General features: G+C 37.7%; 1 protein-coding gene across 2 annotated transcripts in view; it reads right to left on the reverse strand.

Annotated features, from left to right (window-relative positions):
- The window catches only part of MGAT5 (alpha-1,6-mannosylglycoprotein 6-beta-N-acetylglucosaminyltransferase), a 104,506-nt gene that overhangs the window by 65,651 nt on the left and 26,474 nt on the right, over positions 1-12,381 (reverse strand). For both annotated transcript variants that reach the window (XM_042041140.1, XM_042041139.1), the window contains exons 2-3: positions 6,937-7,324; positions 2,864-3,031 (exon numbers count right to left, since the gene is read on the reverse strand). In XM_042041140.1, the coding sequence (XP_041897074.1) occupies positions 2,864-3,031; positions 6,937-7,174 (406 nt within the window). In that variant the 5' untranslated portion in view covers positions 7,175-7,324. The remainder of the gene's footprint in view (positions 1-2,863; positions 3,032-6,936; positions 7,325-12,381) is intronic.

Here is a 12,381-nt window from a genome sequence, read left to right on the forward strand (position 1 = left end):
CTAGCCTGCCATCATAGTCAGTTTTAAATTGTAAGAAAAATACTATGTTTTGCTCTTGAATTTGTCATGAGCAGCAGTGAGGGTAAACACAGCATAACCACCTTCCTGTCATTCTGTCTTATTTTATCATTCCTATCTACTCCAGTAGTATATAACCTTTACACAAGGTCAGGGAGGACAAAATGCAAATCTCAGGATGATTTGTGACTCCACTCTTTACTACCAAGGTTTACAAGCAGTGTCAATAGATTCCAGGGTGAACATGAAGCCTCACTTATTTCAGAAAGGCTTTCCATAGGTAAAGGGGCATGGCTGTACAAATTACAGGACCGTAGGTCTCAGTGCACTGTAAAATCGCAATCCAGAAACAATAAATGCATGATGTAGCTCTACTGGAAGCAAGACTCTTGTAGGACAGTCTGCTAATGACATTGCACTGTTTCACTGACGAATGAGGCTATAAAATGCTTAATTTACTGCAGAGTTTTAAGCAGCAACTCTTGAGGCAAAAAAAAAAGTAAACTCAAGAAGCCTTCAAAAGAGATTACCAAAATTATTAAACATGATGTTAATCAGATGCTCCACAAACACTACAGTTGTCCAGACAGAAAGACCAAAATTACTGACAATAATTAACATGAATTTGTCTAAAGTCAGCATTAAAATATTACAACTGCTAGAGAGAGGAAGGGTAATCCTAACATGCTTGCTTTGTGATCACAGTGTAACAGCTGAATGTTATAAAGAAAAGTATTATCTGTATTTGTACACGTACATGTTTCAACTTCAGTAAAATGACAAATTGTTGGGTAACAAAATGCCTTTACCACAATTTTCAGATTACCTCAATTGCTCTAACACAATATACAAGGGATGTTGTTGAAATATTATAGACAAAACCAACACTGGTATTGTAATCACAATGTCCTCACCTAGCTTATTTTCTGAACAATTCCTTCCTAACAGAGAAGATATTTATATTATGATTATGCTGGAATCATATGGCTTCCAGAGTGTGCTGTCAGGAAACTGCCACAAAGGAAGAAGTAGAAACAAGTTTTTCATTTCCATTTGGCTGCCTCTGATCTGAGCAATTGCCACTGATTGCTTCAAATGGATGAAGAGCAGGCACTTAACACAGGGATTAGCTTCAAGCTCTACTCTAACCCTTGGTACTATCCAGCCTGGAGGTACCTGAGCAGTGACATTATCTAGTCATCAGAACAATACATTAATCAAACCTTAAAAAACTCTTACCTAAAGGTTTTTCCTGTTGCTGCTGTTGAATGTTCAGACATTTTAAATTCGGTGTACCAAGAGTCAAAGGTAAAAAACCTGCAGCTCTAATAAGAGGAATTGTGTTCTTTGCCACAGAGCAAGCCTCAGGCAGCACTAAGTACTGCAAACACTGCAAATGGAAAACTCTTACCAGTCTCCTTCAGTGTTGCTCCTGAATACCAAAACTGTGAATCTAGCCCACTCCAAGAATAATAAACAACATTCAAATCACCCTAAGAACTGATGAAAGATGTTTCCTATTCAGGTAAGAACAATGAACCTTTGCCTATAAACTTTAAAGCAACAACATGAGTATGCCTGTTCCAATTATCTGCAAGTCTAAGGAAATAACAGCATCAAGTCTCTTTTGTCCAGCTACGAAAGGAAACATACAGGGACGTTTTTCATTTTATATACGGCCCAGAAACTCTTAACAGTGCTGTACTTGCTCACTTTCCATCTCAGTAGAAGTTTTTCCAACCAAGATCTTGTGCTGGATGCTTTGTGGCAGGAACGTGGTTTACCCTGTCAGCACCCTGCAGGTGCTGCACCTCTTCAGGTACTTGTTCCTGATCTGCCTTCAGTTTAACCAAGACAAGACAGATGGGGGGAGGGAAAGGTCTGTCTGACCAAGAGATAACATGACTTTAGCACCCTGGTACAGACCAATGCAGTTAGGACTGAGCAGCTGAGAGCAACTCTGCTGCCATACTGTCTGTCATCAGTCAATCACTCGCAAATCTGCTTTCCTACACTTGTTCCAGTGCCATTTTCCTACCAAAGGTAGCATTTGCTTCTCTATTTTGACCAATTTAAGCAAGTAACACCTTCTCAACAGAAGTATTTATTTTTGCAGGAAACCCAAGGACAGACAAGACATAGGAGCACAGTTATCAACTTATTTGCCAAGTTGCCTTAACTTTTCTGGTCTGTTCTCTTTTTGGAACTGTAAAGATCATCAGACTTAGACTCAGACCTTCCTATGAGTCAGGACTGCCAGTATCTGTGTCGACTTGGTGGCAGAACAAAACAGTCCATTCATTGAAGACAAAATTAGTGACTTCAAATGTCATCTCAAAACATGTTTTTATTTTAACTGAAGTTACCAGGTAGGTGATCTCTCTGTGTCAAATCCTAAGAGCCATTAAACACTGTAGGGGAAGACATTTTTAAATCATGATGAACAAATATAATAAATGTTTTCTTTCCATTAATAATCAATAATGTGCATATGGAAGAATGGCAGAGTAGATTGATACCAGCCAAAATAGTTAGGCTTAGAGAGAAAAGATCTCCTCAGTTTCATCATTATGAAGTGCAACCATTTAAAGCATGAAGCATCTACTATAAATGGGTAGACTATTCCCTTTAGCAGAGAATTTGATTCTTCTAATGTGGGCAAGTTACCACAGAAGAAAGATCTTCCTCTAAGCTTGGACTTCAGATTGTCATTGATAAAGCTGACTTCAAATTTTGTTTTCTAAGACATTCCAAATATCTAACACTAAAAAATCATGTCATGGTCAAGAGAGAAAAGGTTCAGATTAAACAGCCCATAAATAATTTCAGTAATTGGTGTACACACCTGCTACATTAAGCTTTTCAGCTGCTCCTAAGCTGGGAGCAGAAGTGGTAGTATTGTTGGTCGAGTTTGCTCCTGTTCCATTAAGTACAAGATTTTCCACCTTGGACTCCAGCTTCCCAATGCGCTGCAAGATATTATCCAACAGGACAGCAAGTGTCTTCTTCAAATCTGCAAATGAAAAGTTAAACTGCTTAATAATGCAATACACACTTGTCAGACAGAATCAGAAAATAGATACAAGAATGAGACTGGAGATAAATATATCTAGAGAGAGAGAGAGAGAAAGAGAGAGGGGGACTTTCTCAGTGCAAATCTTTGCTATTACCAGCTCTATACACTCATGTTCCCTACTTTGTTCAGCCTAAGATACAAGTTTCCCTGGCCATGGAACTTGTCAGCCTGTCTATTTAACAAAGTACACTGCAACTCATATAGATACCCACATTCAAGGTGAAATGTGAGTCTTTATGGGAACAGAAAAATGCTTGGTTTGCAATGGCTCAAGTAATAAGAAGCTGCTTAAATAATAGAGAGTCTAAACCTAAATCCGTAGTCAAGCACCATCAGAGGAACAGTCTGTTGATACTCAGTCACGAAGGGAACAAAAATCCCCTTCCCAGAAAGGACAGCTTTGAGCCAGCACAAAAACCTTCTCCTGCATCTCCTCCACATAACCAACTTCTGAACTGGCAAATTAAAACAAAACAAAAAAAAGTTAAGCTCAACCTTTCTGTTGTATTCACAAAACACCAAAATCATGTTTCCTTTCTTCAGTCTGTTGGTGATTGTCTCTGTTTGGTCTGACACAGCACTTCCTTGGCATGGAAAGCAATGGATAGTAACAGGAATTTGCATATCAAATGACAAAACGGAAAGAGTTCTCTGATATTGTTTTCCTTGGCTTTTATTTTGTTCAGATTCCTTGAAGGAACACAAGACAGTTTGGCAAGTTAAAAGAACTGTGGGCAAGAGGAGAAAACTAGACCACTATCAGATTAAACTCTATAATTATAATGGCAACAAGCCAAAAAAGACACTATTGTCCTATGTTCATTTATCCTTGTAAAGACTAAAGAATTTGGTATGAGAAATTTACATTATTTTTCCATTTAATTACATAAAATAATTGCATGTGTACTAGTATAATATATTTTCTGTTTTACACAACTTTAGAATCATCTGTAACAGAAAACTTCTCCATACATCCGTTGTATTTTTGCCACGTTCATTCTGTGCTTTTTTTATTTTTCCCACGACTATCTCAATTCTTGTGCAAATGAGAGACTAAATAAGGAAATGCTATTACTTTTGAAAACTCATAATTCTTTTCTCCAAATGAGAGTTATATTTATTCCTTGGTGCCATAAAGAAAGCCTTTCTCATTGTTACTGTGTTTTCCTTTGTCCCGAAAAGATCAGAAGATGGAATCTGAAGCACTAGTCCACACATTCGGACTATTTTAAATGGGGTCCAGAAGTCATTTAATGCCATAGTGTGCAGAAGAAAAGGGAAGAATGGACTTAACATGAACAAAACCACAGTACAGAAGGAGGAAAAAAATCTAGGAAAAAAAGTAGGAAAAATAATTTAGGAAACAGTGAGGAAGAAACATAACTTACATAAAGGCATACACAGATCAGAAAGACAGAAAAGGTAAAAATTTATTATTTTTTAGTTCTGATACCAAAACACTGATATGAGAGACAGCTTGTCAGAACAAAAAGGCAAGTGGAGGCTAGTTTGAGAAGGGGAGGGCAGAAGCACAGATTCATAGAATTTTTGTAAAAGAACTCTTTACTGCTATAAAGAAAAATCCAATATTCACTGTGTATATCTGAACTATAACTTTTGAAAGGAAAATGTTTGATCCACCTACCTGACAGGTAGAAAGAAAAAGTGAGAAAGTAAACAAGCTGTGCAACCACAATAAGGAATGACTGAAAACCTTTCAGGTGGGTAAAAGCAGCCAAATCAAGTAAACATTAAATTTATTCCTGAACATGGAAATCATGACTTTGCTCACTTAAAGCAATCAGAGGATAACATTAAGAAAAATAAAAAGGCTAAATAAGCAAGAGCAATAATTTTCACAGAATACTGAAGAAACCTCTACCAATTATTATTAACATCCATCATTAATGTGCTTATTTCTGAAAAGCTAACCTGATTATTTGCTGGCAACAAGTCATTTGGTATGCCAAACAGGACAAATTAACTTATTAAGTAATTACCTTACCCAGTTTCATAAAGTATTATTTAATATGGCGTTATTCACTCATCAGAGTGCTTTTCCCTGAAATATTTCAAATAACTGCATTACCATTATTTTGCGTCTTTCCAAACTACTTTGTTAAAAACACCTGACCAAACTTAAATTTTAAGTCTTTAATCTTAAAAATCTTCTCAGCCATGGACTTGAAATTTCTACGCAAACCTTATCTTTCCCTTCACAGAAGTGTTAGAAAGTTATTTCACCTGCTTCCAAATGCAGTTTAACTTCTCCTCAGGATCTTGACCAGTGTTTGGAGGCAAGTCAACTATTCCTCAGCAGGATTTGGAACAGGAAATTAATGCCACAGGCAACAAGCTGCAGGGGGAACTTAGCTTATGGATATCTTGTACCCATATTAATGCAGTTACCTTCAATATCTGCAGCCAGATTGTTTGGGGTTTGTTGTCCATTTTCTTCAATTCACCTACCATCAAACACCCTTGGCACAGTAACAGGACACTGGTGATGGCTATACAGCAGACAAAGTTTTGTTTTGAGCCTAGTCACACAATCCTCTAGGGATCTCTACTTGCTTGGACAGCCTCAACTCAAGTATTGATCTAGTACCACTGTTTTGCTTGTGTTGCTTTGTAAGGCTACAATTCCAGTATAGTTCAACATGCAGCCACAAACGTGGAGGTACAGAATAAGAGCACGTTGTTATTCAAGCAATGAAGCAATATAATTGTTAGCTATGTTGGGGAAAATAATCTCAGGCTTACAGGCAAGCAAAAGCACACAAACTCTTAAGATTTGGTTTTTAGAGGAAAAAGGAGTGGTGACAGAAACAAGACACAGAGAGAACCTTCCAGGAGGATGTTTTCATTGCATGAGCCAAAAAGTACAGAGCATTAAGAGAAAACTAGAGAAAAAGGTGCAGCTTTTCTATCTATCTGTTGCATCCTCGTCTATATTCTTTGTCTAAGCATACAAAAACGATCTACTCAATTTCTTCAGAGCTGAATATTAAGACAACTATAAAAGAAAACAAATCTAGATGACTAATTAGTTTTCCAGACAGCCTGGAAGTGCATAGGTAAGTAGGAAAGAAAGCGAGTCTAAAAACTGCTAAACAAGTAAGGTGTATTATGTGATCTTAACAGAATGGAAAGGAACAACACGTAACCTGAAATTTGATTATTTTATTTAGTAATATTTTCTGGTAATAAGCTTCATTCTTTTCTGCTTGCTTTGTCTGACACATGCACAAAAACTTAACTCTCCTGTACAAACTGGAAGAGAATAAGCATTAAAACCTATTGCCAAAAAAAGCACTTAAACTCACAGAGTTTTCTGCCCTGAGGCAAATAGGATATATTTAAGCTTAATTTAAGATTATACCAGATAAGTAAACTTAAACATTAAGTAAATTGACTGAACAAAGAAGTTAAATGGGAAAGAAGAAGAAATAAATATAGCAGGTCTCCATTTTATAACTAAGGCAAGTTTTTCCACAGGGAATTTCTTAGATCACTGAAACGAAAACTGAAAAGCCTCCCAAGTTTCTTGCAAACACCAAAAAAGTTTTTTAAAACTGAGTTCTAACAAATAACGTAAGGCATATTAGATAGAGCTACTAGACAGATGTAATAAAAATTAGCTGACAGCTTCATTTCCAAATGATTGGAAACATAAAATTTGTCCCACTTCATACTTACAAGGGAAGAGCATTTTCTCCATCTGTACAGAAAACACACAGGGTAAAGTACTGCCAATTGAGCGGCATTATGAAGTAAAATGTTTGGACAACTGAGGAGAAAGCCTTAATCAGATTATCAAATAACCCAGAGAACACACTTACCATATGCTGTCACTGTCCCAACATAAGGCCCATCAACAACATTTTTATTTTCTTCAGCTAACGCTTTGATGTATCTTTTGCTGAGATCCAAAATTTGCTCACGCAGGACTGAACTGCTTTCGTGTTGTGTTTGTTGCTGAATAGTAAAATGCAGAAGCATCATTCCCCAAATAAAACCAAATGTCACCAGAAAAAAGCCAAGTTTCTGAGAGGACAGCTTCCATGGAGAGAATGCCATGATTCCAACAGCTCCACACTGTTACTACAAAGGTTTCTAAAGCATGAAGACAAACAGCAAGTTCATGGTCCAGGTATATAAATATCACAGAGCAGGACTCAGTCTTATTCCAACTCCTTTGTCAACACATATCTGTATTTCAGTTCCATCCTGTTGCAAGAGAAGAGAAAAAAGCATAGTTAGCACACCTGAAGTTTTTACTGGCCACACTAGCTCTTCCCTCTAAGTGGTACAAACCAGGAGTAGACAATATGCTTACTTTGTAAATGCTTAATTTGCATATCACATCATTGTACTGGAGTAGCCAGAGCAAAAAGAAGCTGAGAAAAGCACTGCAAAGACAACAAAGGAGGAGCGATGCACCTGAGCAGGAGGAGAACATCTCACAGGATCTGGATCAAATTCCCTGCCTGAAGAGGTTTCTAAGGTGTATTTCAAAGTAGGGCTGCTGTTACATATTTATTTGTGTGTGTGTGCATGCAAAACTTTGCAATGTTGCCAGTGCAGCAATTTAAGACCATTCTCAGTGTAACTCAGTTCTCAGAAAACAAGTAATTTTAGCTGGCAGTGACACTGCTCGGGGTTCCTGGCAAGAGCTCCAGCATATGGCTAGATAGGTGATCAGGAAATCAGACTCCCTCAGCGGTAAAGAAGAAAGAAGAAATCTACATTATTTAAGCCAATACACTCTCGTGGCTTCCACTGCAAGCAGTTGGGAGGCTGCAATAATGTCCTGCTCATGTGTGGCCTCTGCTGTGCATAGTTACTCCTCATCCATAAAACATCCTCCAACAAGTTTGCTCTTTGCAACTAAATTGAAAACACAAACTTCTGAATGCTGCAACACGTCTTTTGTACATAAACTAATATTCTCAGAGCTTTCTGTACACAAGGGAAAAAGAATTGCAATAAAGGCCTTCAAGATACAGTAGGACCAACTTTTCAAGGTAAACTTAATTATAAAATCTGGCATAAACAATCCAAAGGCAAGAAATGGTGTGGGATGAGAGTTAGAGGATGGGTCCTTAGCTTAAAGTCCAACTAGAAGGGATGTAATTAAAAGGTAATAAGTGTAACCTATCATGTTAGAACACAGATTTGGTAAAATGTTATCCTTTTAACTTCATAATGCTCCCAGACAGGATTAGAGAACATAATGTTCCCTTCCATTCTGCGCTTGCACAGATAATGCAGATGTTGCTCTGCCTTAATAGGATAATTACTCAGATGCCCAGTGCTCCCTGCTTGTTAAAATTCCCTATGGATCTTCTGCTTCCAGCTGAACCAGGAGTTTTGCAGCAGGACACAAATACTTTTGGAGCATTTATCTTCAACATGTCTTGAGTGTGCACATTTCACATCACTGATTGACTGTAGAAGTGAAGGTGCATTACTTGAACTAAAAGCAGGCAAGGCAGACACTGTCCTGCGCACTCATGTTGCTAAAAGAACAATCTGCAGGCATCTTTTGCTTAAGGAGGAATGGGGCAGAGAAATTAACTGCAAGTACAATGAAAAACATCATAAAGCCCTCAAGCAGACTTTTTTCACACAGAAAGTATCTCAGTAAAGAAAATGAACAGTCTCAACAGGGAAAATTAAGGACTCTGTTTAATGATGTACCCCATACATTTCAGTTAATTTTCCAAGAAATGGCAGGGAGAAGTTTTACTTCTTTCTGTTTATTTAACTATAGCCTTGGGATATTTTTGGGCTGACTGAATAGTAGAATATTGTTATTTCATTAAAAACTGAAAGTTTTACTATTCTTTTGCAATATGGGGTGCGATAAAATATAGAAAATTCCATAGTTTAAAATAACATCACAACTTTAAAAAGAAATCTAAAATATTCAAGATAAACTCCCTCAGTGACTTAACTTTAAGTAAGCACTGACAGCATCCTCTACAGCAATAAGATCTGTAGTTAAACAGTCAGTATTCCTTCCCCAATTACCACTTGTTTGTGAAGCAGAAAACACTGAATAAGAAAGTAAACCTATCACCACCATATTTTAACAGACAAGTGTTAATGATTATTTATGACTAGCTGTTTAGGGAAAAAAACCAACCTCTGAACATAATTAACACTAAAAACAGCAATTAAAAATGCAAGTATTCCACAGTCTTCTTTTTAAAGTTCTAGAACTGAAACAAAGATGCTATAAGAAACAGCATAATGACACTGAACTATGAGAATGATTGACTTAAACAGAGCTGTTGACTTTTCTGTTCTATTTATCAACAGAAAAATAAATCTTAAATCCACTCAAAAACAGTAAGAAGGTCGACAGCAAATATTAAGCTTTTGCCATAAGAAAGGACTAAAATTCATTGACAGAGAGAAGAATGGCCCCCACTATTTCAACAAACAGAAAACCCCAAACCCAAATGTCACCAACCAGCCCTATTTTTCCACAAGCAATTCCAGTGGCCAGCAACTTGAGTGCTCAACAACAGGTAGTTAACTAATTAACTTTACAGCACTGCTGGTGGCCATGGAGGTTTATAACGTGCACAGCAGAATCCCTGTGCTTCCCAGCCCTTCCATGGCCAGCTGAACTGATTTTGGTATATATTTAATCCCAGATTTGACAGCTGTCAAGGACTGCAATACAACTATTCCCCAGTAAATGATTACCACATACCTATAATGAGTCATTATTTGGTATCTACGTGGACAGTGGACAGAAGATATCAAGGGGTGATGTGGAATGCATGAAGACAGCAGCACAGAAATGTCTCTGTATATTTCTGTTTTGACAGGAAATTAATAACTGAACTGAGCAAGAGCTGAAGCAATAAACACACATTTGTCTACTATAATCATTGATGGATTTTGACTGACAAATTATCTCTCTGGCCATACCAAGACATTCCAAAACTTCAGGTGGTGGTATATTTCCCTTATTCTCCTGCACACCTAATAAATCTTCCCAAAGGAGGCAATCCTGTTTAACTAGTAAGGCATTTTCCTAGTCTAGTCTCCAGACACACATATCTGAAGAGGATATGGGAACCTCTAAAGAATGACAGGTGCTTTTTTTGCACCCACTCCCCACCCCTTTTTTAAGCTTTGGAAAGATGTGGTCCCACTCTAAGACATCTCTTGAAATAATTCCAGCCACCCTCTGGAAACTGGATGTTACAGTGTGAGTTTGTTTGTGAAACTGTTAGGAAGAGAATTCCTCCTGACTTAGTCAGAACAGCTAGTGTACAAAAACTAAACAGAAAGTGTGAAGAACAGGATGAAAGTGAAAGGATATACGAGGCAAGAACACTTCTAATAAACAGCATCTTTGTTATGTTCTTTCTCAAATTCAACTCTAACCAGCCAAAATCCCACCACAACTGAAACAACATACTGGGGGATGGAAGGAAGGAGGTTGTTTGGGGTTTTGGGGGTTGTTTTTAAACAGTCTAGTTACATCTTCTGTGAAAAACATGCCACAATTTACAACACAACTGCCCCTACCCTGAACAAAAATGATTCACTTATTTCTTTGAAAAAGGGCTAACCTTATACCCATTTACACAGGCACAAGAATTTTAAAATACTAAAAGTACTATTATATAGCTTCATTAGAAACACATTTTCTCTATTCTGTATTTAATAAACCCCTGTTCAACAGCTGGTCAGTTCACTAGTTAGAGAGGATAACATTACCATGCTGATGTCATTGGTATAGAAAAAACCTCACACTATTAAGAATCATCTCAGATAAGTATTCCAATGTCAAAGTGATCCATCGTACACCAGGGGTGAAAACCACACATTTCACATTTCTCCGCATTGTAAGATTTAATTTATTTTTTTTTTTTAATGCTCAAATTAGAGTACAAACAGCTCATCTTCATGTGAACAGATTTTGGTGACACATATCCACGTATTCCTCTTTAAGTTTTAAAAAGGAGAATTAATCATCTACAAGAGATTAAGCAAAGTCTCTTTATAAGTATGTACATAGACCCAGTTTGATATTCTCTGTCCAATCTGTACCTATATTAGAAATAGTACTTAGGGTAAGCTTGGAATACCACTATCCTCAGGATACTCAGGATTAAATCAGGATACTCAGGATTAAACTGTTCATCAGTTGAATGCACCGTTCATCAGTAGTTACACAGTTCTAAAACCTTAATTGTCTGTAGTCAAAGAAGAAGCTTTTGCACCCAAAAAACCAGCAGCTTGAGTGGTGTTTAATTATTAGTTTGTTACAAACTCAAACATAAGCAACATTACACATGATGACTAGTAAAAAATTTATATACATTTTTGTACCAAGTGGCTCAGTAAAAATAGTATTACCACTGCCAGGAAAAGGTTTGCATTCCAATGCCAAACATGCAAGCCCCAAACTCTGACCTTTTATGCTTAAGAAATTATTCCAGGAACAATTGTATGAGCTAGAGCTGTGCACCAGGTGCCTCTTGTTACAGCAAACAGCTTAGATATTAGATAAGAACCAAGGGCTGGAAAACACGGGCACAGGTCAAAAGGAGAGGTTCCAAAACTGTGAGCTACTCAGTGATGGTCAATCACTAGTCACTGATGGGGTGTAACCCTGAATTTTGGAAAAAAAAATCTGCTTTTCTTTTAATAGGAGCAAAAGCTGAAAAGGAGGCATAGGATTGCTAAGCAACAAGAAAAGGCACCTGTGACAGGCCCGTCAAGGCCGGTGGCACCAGTTCTGTGGTACCTTCTGCTCACAATTTATGGTGAGACTTTTACAGACTAATTGCTTTGACTGTGCAGTGGTAATGAGCAGGAATGAGTACAACCCAGCCTTTAGCAACTTTAGCAGTTTTAAAACTGCTTTGTTTCATCAGCCTTCTAAACCTTCAGTCACAGCAATCTCTCATTCTCCTCTTACATATATCCATCCAGACACAAACAATGTGTATTCAGATGCAGCCTCATGCCACCCTGCCTGACTCTCCACAGTTTTATTGTCTCATAACCAGCCCAAGAGGTGCTCTTAAACCCCTCACATCAGGATCCTAATGAAAATACTGACCTATTTTCCAGATTGTTTCCTGAAGAGGGCAAGCTGCCCTTCTGTTTGCAGCTGTTTGATTCTGTAGGACAAGTTGTTACAGACCAGCCAAGGACAAACATCAAGACGTGACCCTCCTCTATTCTTACCAAGGGCGTGTTAACCTAAAAGCTGATGATAATTCAAGTGTGAAGCCAGTGGGCTGCCAGCA

This window comes from Corvus kubaryi, unplaced genomic scaffold (assembly GCF_017639235.1).
Source record: "Corvus kubaryi isolate FWS band 111438036 unplaced genomic scaffold, C.kubaryi_AGA036_p1.0 37396, whole genome shotgun sequence".
Taxonomy (NCBI): domain Eukaryota; kingdom Metazoa; phylum Chordata; class Aves; order Passeriformes; family Corvidae; genus Corvus; species Corvus kubaryi.